The following is a 22,755-nucleotide window of genomic DNA, read 5'->3' as shown; positions in this document are numbered from 1 at the left end:
GCAGTTGTAATCATTTCATTTTTTTCAAATTTCTTACTGACCAACAACCAGAGAAGTAATACTGTTATTGCCATCGTTGTATTTCATATTTTCAGTGAATTTATTTTGAATTAACTGAATTAATTTGCGATCATTTGAGCTTTGTGGTGCTTTATCATGCTGGCTGCAGCCATTAGAAGATGGGAACACTGGTTATAAAGGGAAGGGCTTTCATATTTATGCCAAATTCTGAACCTACCATCTGAATGTTGCAGCAGAAAGTGAGACTCTGAGGAAAACACTGACTGCTCTACAATCTTCTATTGCCCAATTTTGCTTAGCCTGGGCAAATTGTAGCCTCAGTTTCCTGTTCTTAGCTGACACAAGTGGCACCCAATGTGATCTTCTGCAGCTAAAGCTCATCTACTTCAAGGTTGGACTTATTGTGCATTAAGAAATACGCTGCTGCATAAATTGTGTTTAATGAGTGGTTATTTGAGTGACTGATGCCTTCCTCTAAGCTTGAAACAGTCTGTTCTCTGACCACTGACGTCAACAAGGCATTTTCTCTCAGAGAACTCACTGGATATGAGTGAATGGGTCAAATGCAGAGAAAAAACAAGTAATTTCCCCATGGGGATCAATAAAGTATCCATTATTATTATTATTATTATTATTATTATTATATATGGATGAAGCTTGCACACAAGAATTTCACTCACATGTTCTGTACCAGTGTACCTGCACATGTGATGTGACAATAAAAGTGATTTGATTTGATATATTTATTTTTTTGGTTGACTGTGAAGATCTCAGTTGATCAGCAGTTTCTGAAATACTCAGACCAGCAGCCATGCCTCATTCAAAGTCAATGAAATCACCTTTTCCCCCATTCCGATGCTCAATTTGTGTATCTGTGTATATATAAAATGCATTTGTTGTTTTTTCCAAGTCACTTTGCTAATTTTACTATAAATGAGGACTACCTGAGCAATTAACTGTTTAGTGAATCAAATAATTAAAAAAAACTGACGCTGTTTCTCAGGGAACGTAACCTCTACGTCATCGCGTTGGACTCTTTCCGGTTCGAATAGCAGCCATCTTGTTTCCCCTTGCAGGCTAAATAAAATAAATAATACGCTGAGCTGGACTTCACTTCGAACCCGTTAAAGAAAGTGAGTAAGAAATTAAAATTCATTTATATGTGGAGTGTTTACATGAAAGTTGTCCGTGTTGGCTGGAGGTAGCGGTAATTACTTCGCTTCTTTTCATTTGCTGTTCTTGACCAATAGACGATTGTTTTGGAAGATGAACATAGGCGCCATTTCCCTCCCCGCTCTCTGAGGCGCTTATTGGTGGCCCGCTGAAAGGATCACGGACGCTCAGGAAACTGATGTTTTGTGTCCACCATTTTGGCTCATATCCGAGCGATTGTCAGACACACTGGCTATTTGCTCCTGACCCCGAATGGCGCCAGTTGCAGAACGAACTTAGCCCTAAAAACCTTGATTGGTGGAATCTAGTCCGAGGTTTGATTGGTCTGAAGGACAGATCCAAACGTTGTCTTTATTGGTTAGACTGTTTCTTCCTAGCATTGCAAACCTTTGCAAACTTTCATATGTTGGAAGACTCGCTGTCAGCTGGTAATTAAAATTACACACGCTGAGCTGTACAGCGCTCATCAGTCTGTATCCCCAGCAAGCTAACATTAACTCCACTAACGTTAGCATAAAGTCACCGTCGGCAGTGACCATCCTATTAGCTAGTATGCTGCATGTGTCTCCCTACGCCTACTCCGTTAAGCATTTCACAGTGGATACACAGCACTACAGTGCATCTCAGTATTTTGTAGTTTATTTAGCATCCTTTGTGTGACGAATATATACCGGCTTCCGTATGCTAGCGTTGAATATAGCATTGAATTCAGTGGCTCCTGTTAGCCTCTGTGTTAAACCCAAACACCTTATAATGTAGCGACTTTTTGAAGTCAAACTCCGTGCTAAATGCTGGGGTGTTAAACAGCAAAGCTGCTCTAGTCTTCGTGTGAATTCCCTGTGATGACTATATCATGCCTTTGTTTCCACTATTTAGTACTTTGGGGAAAAAATCTTCACACAGTGTTCAATTAATGAATACAAATGTATTTTCAACCATACTAACCAAACAAAGTCACACAACATGAAGCTTCACCAAGTTAATATTTAGTTTAGTTATGCTTTAAACCTAACAGACATTCACCCCATTCTCATTACGACCTGTGTGCAAAAAACAATAGTCTCTTTGTGTTCCCACGAAAATAAGAACTTAATAAAGAATATGAGAGTTTAATCAGCTCTTATCAGCGGGGCAAAAACGGTGTGCAGCTTAGTAAACTTTATCTCTCTAGAGAAGGTATGCATTACGTCATCATTTGTGTGTAGGTTTAATTGAGCAGTTGAGATCATATTTAAAAAGCCTGGGATATTAGAACACCTTAGACAGCATAAGTAAGCTGTGTGCAAGTCACCCAGCTTACCATGTCGTTTTGCAGGTGCTCATGTGTTTTTCCATGTTTGCAGGTGAATGCTTGGCCTGGCTACCCTCAGGGTAGCTGCTGTGTTTATGAAACCCAACGTCTACTTGGTGCATGTTTATCTCTAAACAGCGTCAGAGAAAGCAAACATGTTCCTGCTATGGGCAGTACAGGTCATGGGAAGGTCTCATTTCTGCGGTGACCTTGCCAGGTGTCATTACTGAGGCATTTTGGGTAGGCTGAATGCAGCTACAGAGAGCTGTTCGAGCATGGCAGCAGCAGTGGAGAGATTAGTCTTTGTGCAGCTCTGCTCTAATCATTAACTGGATGTCTGTAGTACCTGCTCTAGTCCCCATGCTCCTCACAAAAATAGTAAAGGGAACATTTAGCTTTGTTTCTCTTGAGTCTATCTTGTGCTCTCGCCCTCCCTCCACTTGTTCTACCCCTCCCATCCTGTAGCAACTCTCCTCTCTGTCCTTCTCCATCCTTCCGGTCCCCACTCCACCCCCACCACGGTTTTTCATTGATAGGGCAGTTTATTATCTCTCCAGACTTTTGTAGCTGGATGTGTTCCTCTCTACAGTCTGTATGTTTTTTTTGTTTTTTTTAAATTAAAGCTTAACCTTTGGGCTGCACCGCCACTTGGTCGCATCTCAGCAGTTTATTTTAAGCTTTTAACAGGTTTGCCCATTAGAAGTAGAAGCATTCACATCGTAGGTGGTGCATTAAACATCATGAGTTGTGCACATGAGTACTAAAATCACTCTCTTGAGTTGTGAGTTGCAAACTAAAGGTTTTTGTGTCGAAAGTATGCACATTTAAGCAATGGAGACTTAACAAGAAGGACATTGTGTGACATTGCTGACATGGTTTTTTTGATGACGTTACCATTGTGGAAGTTGCTGTGAGCACAGTTTTTGGGGTCAAGACAACATTGTCTTTGTTTATGGGTTTTCACCCATATCTCTTAATTCTTGTTTATCCACAAATAGGATGAGAGTCAAATGAACTCTTTCTCTTTTTTTTTTCTTTTTTTTTTCTCTCTGCCTTCTTCCACAACTGCTATCTAGTCAGCTGATTGTTCCATTTTGTACAAAGGCTCTCCATTGATTTGTTTTGCACAGAATAGTTTATTGTGTGTCATTGACACTGTGTAAGATGTCATGGGATTTATAGTGGTTGCATTAAGTTGCCTCAAAAAATGAGTTGAATGGAGTTCATGTAGCTAATTCATATTCTGAATAAATAATGCATGACCATGCATGTAGACATATTTGTTCCTCTGTTAGAATAATATTAAGAGTGACATGATCTCATTGTTAGAGGTAGGCTGGCTGGAGGTTAGATGTTTTCATTGTGTACCTGTGACTGTGAGCAAGGATAACTGAGAATGCAAGGACAAAATGTGCATGTGTGTGGGTGTGCATGTAAGACCGTGCACAGGTATGAGACAGGGAGTCTGCTTAGTATGCTTTTGTACTTTAAATCATGTGGATGCAACATGCGGCATCAATTCTGGCACTTGGTTCAGCCAATAAGGGACCCGCCTAGCTGCCTGCATCACATTGCCATCAGCCTGTACAAGCAGAGCGCAGGCGGGGCTTAGGGAGACATTTAGTTTGACATTGTAAATAAGCAGAGAGCAGTTGTCAGAGAGCAGCCCGTGGAAGCTTTTTCATCCGTCCAGCAGCAGGAGAAGTAGAGACCGCTTGAGGACAGACAATGGCAAGGCAAGCCACAACCAGCACACCCTCACGCACTCCCTGCAGAGCTTTCCACAACTTTATCTGCTCTTTTCCATCTATACTCATGTCTACTCTCTCTTCCTCTTTTCTTTTCCCTGACCCCTATCCTGCAGCTCAAGGTAACTTAGAGCAGGAAGTTGGCTGTCGGTAAAAGGGGGTTGGGCAGAGGAAAGAGGAGGAGCAGGGGATTTGTCAGAGCTGATTGGTGTGTGTGGCTACCAATAGTGTGTGAGGACACAGTCGTCTCATTGGTTTCGAGTATCGGAGTGAGGTGGGAGCTGGCTGTGAGGCGGGGTTTGAGTATCATGTAGCATGCTAGATTGATTACTCTTGAATGTTAAAGGGGAAGGAGGCTAGAGATTTTTGTCTGTGAGTCGGGAGTGCCGCTGTACTGTTTGCCTGCTGTTGCTCTGTTGCCTGCCGCTGTGCTGGTCCTTCTATTCCTTCTCACCTTCTTCTCTGCACCAGGCCAGGGGTCACCTCAAAGACAAACACATGGGAGAGGAGGAGGAGGGTTAGGGAGCAGAAAAGGAGGAGAAAGAGAGAGAAGGTCAGCGAGTTGAGGGGAATTGGGCTGAAGAGAAACAGCAGAGACGGGGTTGTATGTCTAGGTTGGAAGAGGACATTGGGAGGCTGTTGAAGGAGACGGGGCAATGTGTAAAGGCAGAGTGGGAGAGAGAGAGAGAAAAGAGGGAGGGGTGGAAGAAGGGGGGGCTCGCTCTTCGCTCTGTGTCCGGGCTTAAAGCCTTTTTAAAGCCAGCCAGAGTGCCTTTTGTCTGTTGATACGATCAGGGGGACTGAAGGAAGTGAAGGAGCACGAGAGTTTTTCTGTCAACCTCTGTGCTGCCTCTGCTGCTGCTTTCAAGGAGACTTGGACAGGGCTATCTGTTTCTCTCTACTCTGCTGTGCTCCAGGTCGTTCACCATGAAGGGCACAGGGGTAAGTCTGACAGCTGAACACATACACAGCGAGAAGACCTTAAGTTGTCTTTGGTTTTTGGTTTTTTTTCCACTTTCCACTTTTTTTTCCACTTTTTGATGTTTCTCCATCACTCTGCAACGATGAGATGTCTGTCCTTTACAGCCATCCTCACCCCTCCCCCCCCATTTCCTCCCCCTCCCCTCACCTGTCCTGTAGTTCTCACCTTGGGAGATTGGTGTTGTGCAATTTGTGTATTTACGTGCATGGCTGTCATCTACGTCCTTCATTTGTCATTTCAGTGCTATATGGTTTTACAGAACGGTGTTCATAAAATAATATAGCTGTTTAGCATTATGTTTTCATCGTCGAATTTCACTTTGCATTATTGCTCTGTCTTTGGATGTCACTTGTTTTGACTTTGGACCAGTGTGCACACAAACACGCTTCACGTACTCAGTGCCCCGTTATCGACTGCATAGAAGTGCACGGCAGCCAGATACTGACTTTGTGCTTAGATGCACTCTGCTGTTTCGGTGGTGTCCTTGGGCCCTGTGGCCACAGAGTCTTGGGGTCGCTGGCCAAGACCCCACTTTTTCTCCTAATGTCCCAATTAACATTTTCATGGCAGATGGTGGCGCAGAGTTCAGCAGCAAAGAAGACATCCATGTTAAAAGAAGATTTGCTGTATATGTGGAGAGGATATCTCTGAGAGTTGTTGTCACTGTTGGCGTCAGTAGTCCCCAGGGGTGGAGGTGCAGCTGGTTGCAGTGACCTCAGGACCCCCCAGGCCCCTCACCATGACAGTGCCAGACACCCAGATGGGACAGACTGTCAGCTTGTCAGCTTCAGGGGCAGAGGAGGCTAATAGTTTGATCTGATCTCTTCTGATGGAATCTGTGTAGGGTGCCTCTTCTCTCACTTTGCCTCTGACTCCGTGCCTCTCTCCTCCTTTTCTCCCTAATTGAAAGTTTCCATTGGTGCCTTTGACAAAACAAAGTCCCGTTGGGGAAAGAGCGAGCAAGCGAGGGAGATTGAGAGAGGGAGACTAAAAATAACTCTTAAGTTGAAGCCCTCGCTGCCAAATCCCAGGGTTGGCTGCGGTCTGCATGAGATTTGAATATCATTTGTACCCTACGCCAAACCATAGGCACACCAGGGGAGGAAAAAGTAAACAAAACACGCAAACCTCTTGCACATAGCTAGGCCTTTCCGCTCATCACTAAGGTGACCACAGCAACTGTAGGTTTACTCTTTTGTTCCCGCCCCCACTGTGCTCTTACATGTGTACACTTTCACTAAAGACAGTGTGTGTCGGCACCCAGGGGGAGTCGGCCGTATCCCAGCTTGTAATATGCAGGTGCCTTTAGCCCTGCCTACTTTGACGCCAGAGACTGGGCCTAGCATTGGATGAAGGTCATAGGAATGTGAGATTGACTCCTGCAGTCTCTCCAACCGCACCGAGAGGGAAACATGCAGAGGGAAGGAGAGGCCCAAGAAGAAGTGAAATTAAAAGCGGGATGCAGAGCACAGCTAGTATGTACATTATGTGGTGTTTTCATTAGGCTTCTTAGAAAGTACACCGCCTGAACCGCTGGGGTCACTTAAGTGCTGCAGTGAAAGTTGGAAAACCTGCTCTTTTCTATCCTCCCCCTCTCCCTCCCCTTCTCTCTTTCATCTCTCTCTCTCCCTCCCCCCTCTCTGGTTTCTCTCCTCTGTTGAATGACCTTGGGAGATCAGTGACTAGCACTTCCTGGAGTTGGCTTGAAGCAGAACCAAGGGCAAAGTTTACAGGGCCGTTGGGTCGGCTAGATCGGTCCGGCCATGCCAAAAGGATGTTACGCTGTAGGTCAAAGTGAGCATGTGTGTCATTAAAATCCTGTCTGTTCATATTTAATTGTACCACCATCTGTGAAACCACTGCGTGCATTTGAGTAGTTAATCTGTAATTCCTGGCTGCAAACTTCTTGTTTTTTGTTTTTTCCTGAGTAGATCATTTACCCTGTATGCTGTATCCTTGCCAGTTTATTTCTGACTGGTATTTGTGATCGGGTTCAGCACGGTTAGTGCTTTAATATTTGAGAATCTGTGGATACGCTCATTGGATTTATGACCACGATTTAACATCAGTGTTTGTTAGTGTGACGTTTGTTACTTAGGCTGTATTTGTTCCAACAGACTGAGTGCACTAAATCAGGATAAAGCTGTCTTATTAAACAGTCATCATTAAACATTGGTTAGGTTCTCAAATGTCCAAATGACATAGCTTGGTTTATGTGAGCACTATACTGAGTTTTCTGCTTAGTGATCTAGTTGAAATCTAGCAGATTTCAACCTTAGGTGACCTTCCTCCAGAAATGCCCACTCTGCATCACTGACAGTTTTGTGACAAAGCAGCATGTGGAAATTTAACTTCTTGCCTAAGACCTCTCAGTGGACCAGTGACTATCCAATAGCTGGTATTATATCTTAGGAAAAAAAATCTCACCTTTCTTCTTGGTGGTAACTAGTCTATGTGGGTATGTATTTACTCTTTGTCCAGGCTGACATGTGAAAGTGTGAAGGGTACAATGCAGAAGGTTACTCTGAGGTTATAATACGCACAGAAACTGAAAGTAATCTATTTCTTCTGTCAACTCAGTTGTCTTTATATGTGCAAAGATATGATAACCTTGGGAATTGAAAGGAGAGTTGTAAAGCAAGAAGTCACTCTTTAAAACTACAACTGCTGTAGTAGCTGTCATGCAGTTGTACACTAATCTGAAAAAATGGTGAGGCAGCGATAACTCTTTATATTCATATTTAATATTATTTTAAAAATGGTCAACCGGCTTTGAAGATTCAGTATAAATATATAAAGGTTCAGTATATGATTCACTTTATCTTAGCTTTACATTTGCTTACACGTGACGTGACAGAGAGATCTGAGATGAGCTGCCTGCTTCTTCATCATCCATGGCGGTGATAGCGATACTGAAACACCTCAGTGAAAAGTTCACTCGGTAGCCTCGAGTGGGGCTTCAGGTCCTCCCACACTGCCTCGACTTGTTCACTTTCAAATATGCTCCTCAGAATTGGGCTCAGTTTACACAGATTGTCAGGTCATTAAGAGGGCAATTAAAAGCAGAACATTTCACTTTAACTAGAAGCCAGTTAATTAATTCCAACTCTGTTATCTCGCACATTGTCACTGTGCAGAAAGAAGCATGTTACTTCTTCTTTTCTCGTTCACTTATCTTTAAAAAAAGAAAAAAACAAAAACGGATCAGCCAAGCGATACGATCTCCTTGTTTCCAGTTTGCTGCATTTCTGCCTGCCATCAAGCCGGGGTCCTATCGGGTTTATTTGGACAGGAATTGAAAGCTCATGTAAAGCGGTGTGATGTCAGAGTTCGAGCGAGACGCCAGTGCTGCTGTGAATGGCCACTTAATGTGACGTGCCAGAAAGAGTGGGGAGGGAGGTGAGGATGAGATAGAGATGCAGGGCCCGGCTGGCAGAACAGCATTAGCGCTGATTCAGCTGCTGGAAGCCGAGCAGTGTTGACTTTCTCAAAGAGATCAGGTGAAAGTAAGACAAGACAGAAAATGCAAGAAAAGCATACTCGTGAGTGATAAAGGGAGAAGGGAAGCGCTAGGAGAAGAGACTGTAGAGCTGCTGAAGGAGGAAGAGCAAGTTGCTGTGTTGGAACGAAGTCGACGAGGTCGAGACGTTTGTCCTCAAAGATGCACACATAGAAAAGAGCTGAAGGAAACCCAACACCAGCGATTCTGTCTCGATGACCTGATGAAGGACAACAGAGCTGCAGGGAAGAGGAGAAGAGAGAAGCACAGCAGAGAACAACACCATGTACCCTAATATAGCAACAGCAGCAGATTAGAACAACACAGCAGGAATGAGCTTGTCAATTTCATTGCGTGATTCAACAGAATAATTTGGAATTTTTAGCAATAGCGAGTCTGCTTCAAAGCAAACACAAGCACAACATTTACAGAGACTTTATCTTGAGTGACTGATAACGCTCCCCATAAGTAGTAAGAAGTGAACTGGACTAGCAAGAAAATTCTTTAGTAATAGTACAAGTTTCCATTTAAGTAGCGCTTTAAAGCTTGCTGAACTGAAATATGGAGGTAAATGGTGCTTATCCCTTCAGATAAAATAAGCCGTCTTGACTTTGCATCAATCTCCAGACCTTTTTCGTGTCTTACAGTGTTGACATTTATTAGCTTTTGAGGAGATTCAACATTTTTTTTTCGTGCAGAGGATAGCCCCATTCACTGTGTTTATTTGACAAGGGTAGGCCCAGACCATAGAAGGTGTTGCACAAAGTCAGCGGAATCGGCTCCCACGCAAACTTTCCGTTGATGCAAAGCATTGGGCAATTTGGTTATGCAGTTATATACTCGGTAGAATATGCTACCAAGCTGGAGGAGCAATGCTCAAGGGCATGTTGACACTTAGCCTTCTCTTCTCTCTCGCTTATATTGTTCTGTTGCTTCTTTCCTCTCTCACGCTTTAGCATGCCTCTCCTCACATATGCTTTCTCATTTCTTCTCACATAGCGACTTCCCCTGCACCTCCCCTCCCTCTTTTTGCCGCTGTGGTTAATGTAGTTGCGTATATTTACATTGAAGGTCACAGGGTCAGAAAGAGGTAGTTGGGGGTTTGTGTGTGGTTTGATATTAGCACACTCCTCTAACAGCTTTAGTTTATGAGAAGTGAGGTGTATAAGGGCGCAGGAGGAGGAACTTGGGAGGTTTATGTGTTTTATAGTTGCCGTTTTATAACTGATAGGGCTTCTGTAATCCTAAGCCTAATTATTTGTTTCTCATCGTCTTATTTTGCCCCAGTTTGAACCACATAGTCTCACATATAATGCACATTCATTGATACCAAATTGTTTTGTTTACAAGATGATGTGTTATGTGGATGATGCTTATTTTGTTCATCCCGTCTTTGGGTTCATTTTGTTGCAAGGTACTTGGAGGCAGCAAAAGAACTGGCAGAGGTCAGTCCACCTGTCTTATGTGGGAAGAATGGAGGAATAAAAAAAACTACAATTCCCATCAGTCATTCCTGCCCTGTGGGATGCTGGGATTGTTCTGGAGACTGCAGGTTTTCAATCAACCTTGAAATGCAACTGGACACTGGAGCGTCAGACAGGGAAGGAGAGACACTGTCAAGGTCAATCACTAGCCTGGCATGCCATAGCTACAAGCGGCCTGATTGATTTATATAAAGCCCCCTCTCCCCCCTCTCTCACCCGGCATTCTGTCTTATTGATTTAGGCTACTGTCTGTCGAAAACTGAACAACAGAACAGGATGCAGCAGTGCTTCTTCTATATTATTATACTGATGCAACTTGCAGGAGAGTCAATCTTTCCTGTCAAAAATCAATCAGGTAACGAGCCTGCATGCAGAATCAGTCGTTCATTGGTTTAAAATATTTATAACTGCACTTAAGCGCTGCAGTTAAAAGAGCTGATGTGGCCCCAAAGTCAAACAGTCCCTTACAACAAAGCTGTGACTGAACCTAGAGGGAGAGACACTGGATGGCGTGTTTGAAAGGCTGTTTCTTGTAATGTATTGGTCTGTCAGCTGAACCAGACATGGAACTATTCATGCTTGTTGGCCCAGGGTGAGAAAAGAAAAAGAAGCCCCCCCCCTTCATTCTTCTAACATTTTCTTTATAGTGACATATCTCCTTTTCTACCACTCTGTGTCTCCCTTTTTCTGTCTTGTTTGACCCACATTGCTGGTTTGCATAGCAGTGTCGCTGTGGCCCTGTCTGTCTCTTACTTCCCCCAAAGTATCTGTCTAAAGCCTTTGGCACTTTGTCTTAGCGCTGGATTAATGCTGAACTGGACAAGGCACTAGCCCTCCCACAGCAACACACACAAACACATCCGGTCTCTCTTGAGTAGCTTTACACACTCATCTCTTGTTCTGTACCTTCACGTTTCTCCGTCTTCTCCCTCCTGCTCAATCTTTTCATCGAGGTACGGAGAAAAGGGGGAGAGTGAGGTGGAACAATCAGGGCACTTGAAGCTCTACATGCTCAGACAGGCCGGCTAATATTCCTCCAGCAGATTCCTGGCATGCCATAGTAACCTGCTGGATCCTCTTTCAACCGTTGGATCCTCTGTAGGAGCTCTGGCTGTGTTAGCAGTAATTTATTTCAGTTTATTTGGATGGTTTGTATCTCTGCGTGTCTTCACAATTTGTCAGTTTGCAATTAGGTTGTTTCTTTATGGCACACTCTTGCATCTGTTGCTTCAACACTGTTCACTTGCGGGCTCACCAAAAGCAGTTGACTTGCACATGATGTGCGTGTTTGTAGAGGAGCTGCAGCTATGTGCCAAAGGTGAGGGACCCATTCATAATCGTGGAGTGCGCAGCCAGTCTATTGGTGGGTTCTTAGGCTTGTCAACATCCCACAGGGACAATAATAGAAGCCTGCCGGGGTTCTATTTTCAATTTCACTGTATTATAATTACAGACTTTGATAGGATATGTGGTTCTGACACACAGGAAGAGCTCTGTGCAGTAAGGCCTTGTTTTGCAATGGTATTACATTCTTGATCTGTCTCCGAATCTCCATATCGCTTGTTTTTTGCTTTGAAATGATCGATCATTTTCTTGTATCCATCATCTTCTTTCTCTTCTTCTCTTTGAGCAGATTAGAAGATGTCTGGAGATGGTTTTGGAGCCACGGGCAGCGATGCCCAGCAAACACTGCAGTCCTTCTGGCCTCGTGTCATGGAGGAGATCAGGAACTTGACTGTGGTACGTAACACTCATGCAAACAGACAAATAATGCAGAAAAAAAGGAAAAAGTTGCAGTTTCAGCTTTATTCTGTACTTAACTGTATCAATCTGTTGTCCTCAGAAGGATTTCCGTGTGCAGGAGTTGCCTTTAGCCCGAATCAAGAAAATCATGAAGTTGGATGAGGATGTGAAGGTAAGAGGAGAACCTGAATAATGAAACTGAGAGAGAGGGTGTGTATTAAAAAGAACTAGATATCTTTATTACTATGCCTTTCACGAAGGGTGTGCCATACTTGTTTTAAAGAACATGCTATCAAAAGTGGGAAACATGTAGCTTAATCCTAGGCCCCCCAAAAAAAAAAAAAAAAAAAAGTATCTTGTGAGGTGATACTCCACTTCCCTGCAGATATATTTTCTCGTGGTGTTTTTTGACAGACGTGCAATAAAGAGCTCTGTCCAGCGCGTTGGGTCAAAACGTTCCATAGCTGGTGATTTGGGTTGTGTCTGGTAACTGTGAAGTTACATAATATATAATTCACATACCAGACCACACGGTGACCTGTCATGATCCATCTATATGGAAGAAACTACTCCAGTCCCCTGGGACAGGACAAATTATGGCAAAATGTAGTTCTGTTGTTTTCGTTTAATTGGTTGCCCCTTTGATATTTCTAGTTTAACTTTATTTTCTGACAAAAACGTATTGCTGTGTTGGAAATTGTTGATTCAGTTGAAGCTTGGTTCTTATCAAGTTGTTGGTCTGTGGCTTTTTGTGCTCAGACCACTCAATAAATGGACTCAAAGATGCAATTATTATTTCATAATTAAAGATAATTTTTCAATTAAAAAGTTGTATCAACTCTTTGCATTCAGCAGCCACTGGTGATAGTAGCTCTTTTTTTTTTTTTTTTTTTTTTTTTTTTTAATCAAATGGGTTTACGTTAAAACATTATCGATGCGTGAAGGAATAATTGGGCATCATTTTGTGACATTGCAAGACCTGCAGTGTAGCAAGTAGCTAATTAATGTGATTTTATGTAGAAAGCTGCTAATGCAGACATTTGTAGCAGTGAACTGCTTTTTGGTTTTAAGATTTCTCTTTTTCCACTTGTGGAATTTTTAAAATATAACCCACTTTGCTGGGAATTGCACTTCATGTTAATGGCTAAAATGAACCAGAAGAATATCACAAGTTATTACAGATAAAAGCATTGATTTGGGCCATATTGTAATACCACTGCTACATTTGAAGATCTGCTCAGGTTAACGTGGCTTTTTTTCTTTTTTTTTTGATGTGACAGAAGGAACCACTCCACCAGGCAGTTACGAGTCATGGAGGAGTGGTTCCCCCCCCCATTACACCTGATTGTCAGTCAGAATTGTTCATAGCCTCTAAAAAGAAAGCCTCTGCTCTGTGTTTGTGTGTGGCTTGAGTATGTCGTGTCAAGAATGCTATCCCCTTAGTTAAGCAGCAGCTTACAGCGGTAAAGAGATCAGGAGATCACTAACATATCCGAAGGAAAGACTCTTCTGTCAGTCCTGACACAGCACCTTGCACAGATGCAGTGCAAGCATGTGTGAGTGTTATAGCGTCAGTACAACTGTTCATTTAAGCATTGCTTTTATGAACATATAAGAAATACATTTTTATGGGAATTGATTTTAGAGTTCAGTGCTTATGAGCAGAAAGAAATAGATTAAAAGTACCCACTCAACTCTGCGTAAGCATCTATGCTAGTAACTACGCAGTCTTTATTTAACAAGTGAATGTATCTGTTGGTTATTTTTGCAGCAGCTGTGACTTTGATGTGGCCGGCTGTGACTGAGGTCCTGAGCGATTCGTGTAATTGCTGATGTTTGATTGATGGACTGTGGGTGTGTTTAACCAGGTGTAACACTATCTCTACTGTACAGATGATCAGCGCAGAAGCTCCGGTCCTGTTTGCCAAAGCAGCTCAGATCTTCATCACAGAGCTCACCCTCAGGGCGTGGATCCACACCGAGGACAACAAGCGACGCACACTACAGGTTGTAGACATTTCTTTTTCTTTATATTTAAACTCCTCCATATGACATGCTTTTTTGTAATCCTTAGCAAATCCTACTTTAAGTGGATTGGACCTCCCGATACACACACAGCCCCAGTTGTAATACCCACACTCTGACATCAATTGGCTATCTTTTTGGTTTCGTGCTTCTTATTCACTAAGTGCCAGTGTCAGTGTGCATGTACAAGCAGAGACCCCATACCAGCATCCCCTTGAGGACGGTCTCTCTGTTAAGTTCCTTCTCCCTCCATTTACTTTAAAAGCAAATCCAGGCGGGTGCCGGTGACCCACTTTTCCCCTGGTGCCTTTTAGCATCCTCTGCTGTACCAGAGCTGAATAAAGGTGAGGCCTGGAAAGATACGGATGAAAAAGGAATCGGAGAACATGAAAGCACTGACGGAAGCGGTTGAGAAGAATCAGTCTGGAATATGTCTCACCTGCATGTCAAGTAGAGAAAAACTGTGGAGCAGAACATGAAAGCCCTTAAGTCCACTTTATCTATTCACATACCTCTGAGAGATTAGCAGTCCATGGATATGTTTGTGTATGCCAACGCAGGTAGAAAGAGGAGAAAATCTATCTTATCACAGTTTGTCTTGTGCTGAAGGCCTGCTTTGGAAGTACACTTGTTTTGCTGTTAATATAGCTCTGTCCCAAATGGTAGTTCTATGTTTTTTATTGGTCAAGAAACTGTTTTTTAGAGCTCTGCAGTGCACACTTTAAAATAGAAACTTCATCTACTGTGACTGTGCACACGTTAATTGCCTTGTACACTACAGATGACGCATTAGTTGCATGTGATGCTTCACTTCATGAATACAGGATTTTTTTTTTTTTCATTTCCCTAAGTGAGGGAAAGTGGTGCCCTCCATTTCCACACGCATACACATGTAGAGCCTGATCCTTTTGTGAAGAGGGCACGCCAATTGGGGTCACCATAGCAACGCTCATCAATAGAACAAGTGTGGATGTGACCTGATGTTACCAGATATTAATCAAGGTACTAAATATAGCCTCTAGTGAAGGGGAGGGTCACAATGGAGGGGGGTGGGGGGTCCTGACAGCCAATATCCTGTGGAAAATTCCACAGAGACAGCACACTGGTGTGGATATAGGAAGGGGTATAGAAGCAGAGAATGTGCTCATGAGGGCAGGAAAATGTCATTCGTCCTCATTTACTAGAGTTTTGCTAGAGTTTTGAGCTGACTAACTGATTAAGCTCTAAACGTATCCTTTAAATTCAAATATTAAAGCAAACACCCATCTAAGTACTACTAGGAACTGTATACAAATCTCCCTTGTCTGGTTGTTTTGGGAGTGATGACCTCAGACCTAGAGGCATGTTTATAAATAGGTGGCTGCGCATATAGAATTGGCATACTAAAGCGCTGACCTCTTTGCTTGACTTTCTCTTTATATTTTATATTCACAGAGGAATGACATTGCCATGGCAATAACAAAGTTCGACCAGTTTGACTTCCTGATTGACATCGTGCCCCGGGACGACCTGAAGCCCCCCAAACGACAGGTAGGAAAGCGGCCTCATTATAGTATTTATTACCTACACTGTGACAGGGAAACAGCTGGTATCTCATTAAAGTTACCACAGGATAAAGAGCTGATGATTTGGGTATTCATCTCAGGTACTTTCCATTGTTGGCAACCTGGAGGTGCTGTAAACATCCTTGACTGGAAGCTGAGGTTTTGACAGCGAGGGCTTTCAGTCGGATGTTTGCAGCGTCTTATTGCCTCAGACCGCCAACAGTAACCTCAGTGATTAAACTAGTTTGTGGAAGCTGGTACCATACAGTGTCTGCTATAACAAAGTGTTAAAACCATGGCTCCGGTCAGGACATGACTCAATGAAGATGCTGAAAGAAAACTGCTTAAAATGTTATGGCAGGCGATTAATGGCCAATATCAGTTACATTAAATTGATGTATAAGGAACTTTCAAAGGTGGAAGAGTGAGATATTTAAATTTGCTGTCACGTAGACTGTCTCCAGACATGTAAACATCCTACACTCTCAGCTGTGTTGTCATGGAGCTGGGAGAGGGGTGTTTACGCTTCTGGTGATGGAGAAACCTCATCCAGACGAAGCCTGCTCATTAGTGAATTACAAAACAAAATGATATGGGTCGGTGTTTATGGACAGTTTATTGGGTTTTAAGTTTAACACCTGTATACCAGCTCAGCATTTAAGGTGCTGAACTGCCCTGATTTATCTGACAACCCTGATGTTACATTTCTGTTGCTGGACCAGGGAAAGCATGCCAGCGGTTATCACATTATTAAGTTTCATTCGATTTGTAAGTTACCCCTTTAGCATTACAGGTTGTAATACTGAAATTTTAAGGCTGATTAGCACCAACACATCACCTCAGCATGCCTCCGGACTTGCATTGCATGTTATCAACCAGTATGGATGGATCTTGTACCCAGATTACATTACTCTTCCCCAGTCACATCCCATCAGTTATTTATCAGACTCGGTCTACCGTTACACCGGTAAAAATAATTCATGGAGATGCAACGGACTGATAGGCGTCCAATGTGTGTATATTTCTCAGGAGGAGATGCGTCAGTCTGTTGCTCCAGCAGAGCCAGTGCAGTACTACTTCACCTTGGCCCAGCAGCCCGGAGCCGTGCAGGTGCAGGGCGCACAGCAGGGCCAGCAACCTGCTGCGCAGACAGCGGCGACCATCCAGCCCGGACAGATCATCATCGCACAGCCGCAACAGGGACAGGTACGGTTAGCAATGTGCTTTGTAGTGCACGTCGCAAGGAAACACTCAAAGTGAAACCACCTGCAAAAACTAATTCTGCAAAATCCCCGTTAGACTCATGTATGGTACTTTAGAGGGGGAAAAAAATTGGTTTCATTGTGTGCTGGAGTAACACCTGAAAGATGACCTCTTTCTAGAAGTCCTCTTCCTAGAAGTCCTAGGAGTCTCATATTTCTTGGATTGACTCACTGGATTTATTGATATTATTCGTAGCTAACATGTAGGAGCTGACCACTCTCCTGCCAGCAGGATTAATACGGCATCGAAACACACCCAGCAAATCCAGCTTTACACATACATGGACACCTTGCACACAGGGAACAGAACGTTCCCTGATCTCTTATTTACTCAACTTTAAATACGTCTTATTAAGTAATTTACACAGTTACTGTAATATTGAGTCCAAAATAGAGGCGTTGTATAGCAGCATATCATATTAGTGAGAGAGGGGTATATTCTGCCCTAGAAACTTGTCCTCAACTTCATAAATACTTCCTGTTTGAGCTAAAAGACAGGAGAAACTGTGAATCAATAACCTCTTAATGGAACAACATCCCCATTTATATACAAACAAATACACACTCAGAGTCCTAGGATGAGGTTTTTCTCCTGAGGGTTCTGCATTTTCACCACCCATCGAGATAACAAGCACACATATGTAGGGGCACCATTCAGTTCATCTCTCTAATTATTTCATTCCTGCTACTTTTTCTGCTGAGCACTCCTCCTCTCCGGTTTGCACTCTGCATGTCATGTAGCCTTGCTGCTGGGCTGGTGTGATGCTTCATGCTGCTTCAGCACACTGCCTGTAGCTGAGCTGTCATACTTGTTTAGACCTGGTGTGATTCACACTCCTGCTCCTGCTGCAGTCCCAAGCCACACTTTGACATTAACCTTATGTAAACGCAATCTTTGACTGTTTACAAGGTGGCACTTCAAAAAGGTGAGATTTTAACTCAGTTTTAAATTAAAATCTGTGAAATTTTGAAGCTTTGCAACATTTCTCTGATTGTTTTTATCCACTTAGTAATGTCAGGACTAAAGGTTACGTAGTTGTCTATTCAAATGACATAATTCCCATGTGAAAGACGGAGCTGATTGGATTACTTCTAACTCATCAGACAGATGTCATGTTTGGTACAACAGATTTGGAGTGCGCATTAAGGTGTTAGCAGTAGTCCTGCAGGATGAAGAAGTATAAGTCAGTGCAGAGATTAAAATGAGGCGAGTTCCCATTTCACATCCTTTATTTGTGCGTCTGTGTGTGGCGCTTTCAGCGTCACTGTCAGTGCTGTACCGATTCTGTCACTTTTCTCTCAGGCCAACAACCCTCAACAACTTAAAATCTGCAGTTGGCCTTTGTTGAGCTTCTGTAAATGCAACTGTGATGTATTTTATACATTTTTAACTACCTGTTCAGTTACCACCATGTTTTCTTTTTGTGTTTTTTTTTTTTAACAATTTAATTTTTATCATTTCACATCATCCTTTTTATCAACCTCCTCCCGTTTTACTTGCATATTTCATAAACATGCTCGTAAATGTCATCAACTGCCTATATGCCACTGTTTGCTGCTCCTACATTTCAATCTTTCTCTGCATACGTGCCAGTTCCGCTTACGTTTTTGTGTTGAGTTTGTGCACTCGCTGCTTTCTCACTATGTGTCTTTCTCTCATTTTCCCATTTCTTTTCTGTCGGCCATCAGATGTTGCAAGGTGCCACCATGCAGCAGTTACAGCAGGTGCAGGTGCAATCACAGGGCACGCCCATCACGGTAAACACACATGCTTTCATATGTTTGCTAACCACACACAGAGAAAGAGGCCACTGCTTTGTGCCACAGCCTCTTAGGTGATGGCCGCCTACAAACTCTGTCCTGCTCAGGTGACTGAGGTCTTTAGGGGTGATTGTCACATGATCCTAACAAACATCACCTGCAGACAAAACAGAGAGAGAGGACGAACCTGCGTTTTCACGTTATGTCCCTGAATCTTATTGTGCCTGCTTAATAAGCTACTCGCAGACTTAAAATTTAAGGATACCTAGGCTTCCAACTCTTGGTTTAAGATTTATTGTACTCCAGAAAAGATAATGATTTACTGCTTCCTTGCTTAACTACATGCTTCTGCTACGTAAACAACCGGTGTCGTCTGTTTGTTTATCTGTGTTTTCTTCTCTTTTCTGCTCTTGTCTGCTTTAGAGTGCGCCTGTCACCATGCAGGTGGGTGAAGGCCAGCAGGTGCAGATTGTCCAGGCTGCCACAGCCCAGGGTCAGGCTCAGACAGCTCAAGCCCAAGGCCAGACCATGCAGGTCATGCAGCAGATCATCACCAACACTGGAGAGATCCAGCAAATCCCAGTAAGAAATGACAGGATGGAAAAGGAAATTATCAGTTTTTTGTTTTTTTTTTAAAGAGAGATGATGGACAGTGTAATGTGTTTGCTGCATGATGTTGTTTGATATTGTGGTGCAAGACAAACATGTGAATTTAACATCCATCAGTATTTGATGTGAGCTGTTAAGTTCGAAAAGGTTAAAAATTCACTAGAGGAACGTTAAGGTTTCTCATTCCTGTAGTCCAGAGCAGGAAAATGGCTGTGACCTCTCTGCTCAAATGACCTTTTCTCTAAACCAAACTTTGTCTCCCCCTTGTGTCGGTTGGCTGTAGGTACAACTAAATACGGGACAGCTGCAATACATCCGCCTAGCCCAGCCCGTCTCTGGAGCACAAGTGGTCCAGGGGCAGATTCAGACTCTTGCAAACACCCAGCAGGTAACCCTACAACAGCAAGAAATCCAGCTGATGTCCAAGCACTTAGCTGTAATAAACTATGACTGGATGTGTTTATACTTGTCAGTTATGGTATGAAGCTGCTTGTGAATCCCAGTGAGTGAATAACTTGCTCTCTCTTTAGATCACACAGACAGAAGTACAACAAGGACAGCAGCAATTCGGCCAGTTTACTGATGGCCAGGTAACACATGCAACAAATAAATACAATTTTGAAATTTTAGTGTTTTATTTGTTTTCAGGTGACAAATGGCACATTGTTCTTATTTACGCTTTTCTATCTTTCTTGGATTGTCTCATTTTAACTACTTAAACAACTGGCTGATAACCAGTGGACATTTGCACTTCTAAATCCTGTTAATTCAAACAGTAGAGGGAATTGTTATCAGAAGATCATAAATTAAATGTCTTATTGAGCATTTTTAATGTCATCTTGTAACAATGAAAGGTGTGTAATCCACTAAGATCTAATAAAAAAAGCTCACAGAAAACTGAACACACGCAACCTTAAACCTCGCCATCTTTCCTCCTTTTTCTCAGCAATTGTATCAGATACAGCAGGTGACAATGCCAGCAGGACAGGAGCTGACCCAGCCAATGTTCATCCAGTCTACCAACCAGACAACTGACACACAGGTCACGCAGGTCAGCACTGAATGAGCCCTGCCAGGAGACTTTCTCCTCTCACACATACAGCACGCACACCAGCCCACGCGATGCAGACGGATGCCATCAACTTTGACAAAAAGGACTCTCAATAATTCATTTTAAGCACGGCTCATTGCAACGAGGGACCTGAAATCTTGTAACACTCATGTTTTGTAATAAATTTACTACACTGGATCAAAAACCAAAGGGACGCTGATTGACTCTTTCACAATCATACGTTATGATCATCCAATCTTGTGCTTGTGTCACCCTTATTGAATGGATGACTTTACGTTGTGCAGCCACTTCCACAGTCCCTGACAACAGTCTTTGCACAGACTAAATTTATTTTTCTTCCTGTCATTTCCAACCTTTTACAGATTTTTAGACTATAAAGTGTTGATTCACACCTTGCTCTTCATTTGGAAATGAATTTGGAAAATGTCCGTCTTTGTCTACAGAAGCTGCTCTAGGTTTAGGGTAGCCATGGGAAGTTTTTATTTTTATTTTTATTTTTTATTTTTTATTATTATTATTATTTTTTATTATCATTATTAAAAAAAACCCACCTTACTCATTGTTTGTCATGTAGTTGGATAAAACTAAACCATATACCTCAGATATCACTTTATACACCAAGTCAATCTAAGGGATAGTGAAGAGGTTGAGGTTTAAGGATATTTTCATGTAGTTTGTTGTGTTTTCCATAATGATGATGATGCATGACTTTACGTTGTAAGGGCTTCAAACTGTACAGGCTATTTGTGAATGTGATGTTTGCGATGGAAGCACACGCACATTCATCCTTACTCTTCTGATTATTTCCCCCCCCCAATCCCTTTGTCCTTAGAGTGGGGAAACTTTTCTGCCTCTATGCAGTTTCACACAGCCCTCTCGGCTTGGGTGGTTTTCGAGTCTCGAGTCTTGTGCCCCGGTTTGAGTCTCATGTACAAACACATGACTCCGTCTGGAGGGGGAAAAGCACCCTTTTTATAGAACTCTCCTTGTTTTCAATGAGTGTTTTTCTTTTGGCTTAAAATGATGTTTGGCCCGATATATTGCCCATTATTTTTTTATTTTTTTTGTACAGTAATGAGTATTATCAATGTTGTTATTATTGTTGTTTTTGCATGTAGTTCAAACTGCCAGCATGACATGCAATAGATAGGTACAATTTTATTTTTGATGTTCCTGTTTTTTTTGTAAACAAACTTTGTGACGACAAAAAAAATTAAAAGCCATACCTTCTCAACTTGGTCTGTTTGGTTATCTTTGAGTTTGTGTTATTAAGAGCTAATCTACGTCTCCATTGTTTATTGTTTTAGGGCAGTTAAGCACCTTGCTAGTATACAGGGAGACAGGAGAGAAAGTCACCAGGACCACGAGATAGGACTGAACCAACCTAGGCATCACCATATGCTATATTTACAGGTAGACGCGTCCCACCACAACAGGTCTTTGCCATATACAGGGAGTGCAGAATTATTAGGCAAGTTGTATTTTTGAGGAATAATTGTATTATTGAACAACAACCATGTTCTCAATGAACCCAAAAAACTCATTAATATCAAAGCTGAATGTTTTTGGAAGTAGTTTTTAGTTTGTTTTTAGTTTTAGCTATTTTAGGGGGATATCTGTGTGTGCAGGTGACTATTACTGTGCATAATTATTAGGCAACTTAACAAAAAACAAATATATACCCATTTCAATTACTTATTTTTACCAGTGAAACCAATATAACATCTCCACATTCACAAATATACATTTCTGACATTCAAAAACAAAACCAAAACAAATCAGCGACCAATATAGCCACCTTTCTTTGCAAGGACACTCAAAAGCCTGCCATCCATGGATTCTGTCAGTGTTTTGATCTGTTCACCATCAACATTGCGTGCAGCAGCAACCACAGCCTCCCAGACACTGTTTAGAGAGGTGTACTGTTTTCCCTCCTTGTAAATCTCACATTTGATGATGGACCACAGGTTCTCAATGGGGTCCAGATCAGGTGAACAAGGAGGCCATGTCATTAGTTTTTCTTCTTTTATACCCTTTCTTGCCAGCCACGCTGTGGAGTACTTGGACGCGTGTGATGGAGCATTGTCCTGCATGAAAATCATGTTTTTCTTGAAGGATGCAGACTTCTTCCTGTACCACTGCTTGAAGAAGGTGTCTTCCAGAAACTGGCAGTAGGACTGGGAGTTGAGCTTGACTCCATCCTCAACCCGAAAAGGCCCCACAAGCTCATCTTTGATGATACCAGCCCAAACCAGTACTCCACCTCCACCTTGCTGGCGTCTGAGTCGGACTGGAGCTCTCTGCCCTTTACCAATCCAGCCACGGGCCCATCCATCTGGCCCATCAAGACTCACTCTCATTTCATCAGTCCATAAAACCTTAGAAAAATCAGTCGTGAGATATTTCTTGGCCCAGTCTTGACGTTTCAGCTTGCGTGTCTTGTTCAGTGGTGGTCGTCTTTCAGCCTTTCTTACCTTGGCCATGTCTCTGAGTATTGCACACCTTGTGCTTTTGGGCACTCCAGTGATGTTGCAGCTCTGA

At 42.6% G+C, this 22,755-nt stretch overlaps 1 protein-coding gene across 6 annotated transcripts; it reads left to right on the top strand.

Annotated features, from left to right (window-relative positions):
- Positions 1 to 1,096: 1,096 nt before the first annotated feature.
- Positions 1,097 to 21,407, top strand: nfyc (nuclear transcription factor Y, gamma). Of its 6 annotated transcripts, none has more exons than XM_085345998.1 (11): positions 1,097 to 1,154; positions 11,832 to 11,938; positions 12,042 to 12,113; positions 13,835 to 13,948; positions 15,401 to 15,496; positions 16,540 to 16,716; positions 18,462 to 18,530; positions 18,957 to 19,115; positions 19,426 to 19,530; positions 19,673 to 19,732; positions 20,089 to 21,407. In XM_085345998.1, the coding sequence occupies exons 2-11, from the start codon at positions 11,840 to 11,842 to the stop codon at positions 20,206 to 20,208; spliced, it is 1,071 nt and encodes a 356-aa protein (XP_085202124.1). In that variant the 5' UTR covers positions 1,097 to 1,154; positions 11,832 to 11,839; the 3' UTR covers positions 20,209 to 21,407. The 6 variants fall into 6 exon arrangements, with proteins under 6 accessions (XP_085202124.1, XP_085202123.1, XP_085202125.1 ...); XM_085345997.1 differs by lacking the exon at positions 1,097 to 1,154 and adding an exon at positions 4,145 to 4,221; XM_085345999.1 differs by lacking the exon at positions 1,097 to 1,154 and adding an exon at positions 4,232 to 5,175 and having other exon boundaries at positions 12,045 to 12,113.
- Positions 21,408 to 22,755: the final 1,348 nt, after the last annotated feature.

The sequence above is a fragment of the Diplotaxodon limnothrissa genome, linkage group LG22 (genome assembly GCF_057381915.1).
Source record: "Diplotaxodon limnothrissa isolate DT_005_m linkage group LG22, D_limnothrissa_male_GT1.1, whole genome shotgun sequence".
In the NCBI taxonomy this organism is placed as follows: Eukaryota; Metazoa; Chordata; class Actinopteri; order Cichliformes; family Cichlidae; genus Diplotaxodon; species Diplotaxodon limnothrissa.
The sequence above is the reverse complement of the archived record's forward strand: the minus strand, read 5'-3'. Positions and strand labels throughout refer to the sequence as shown.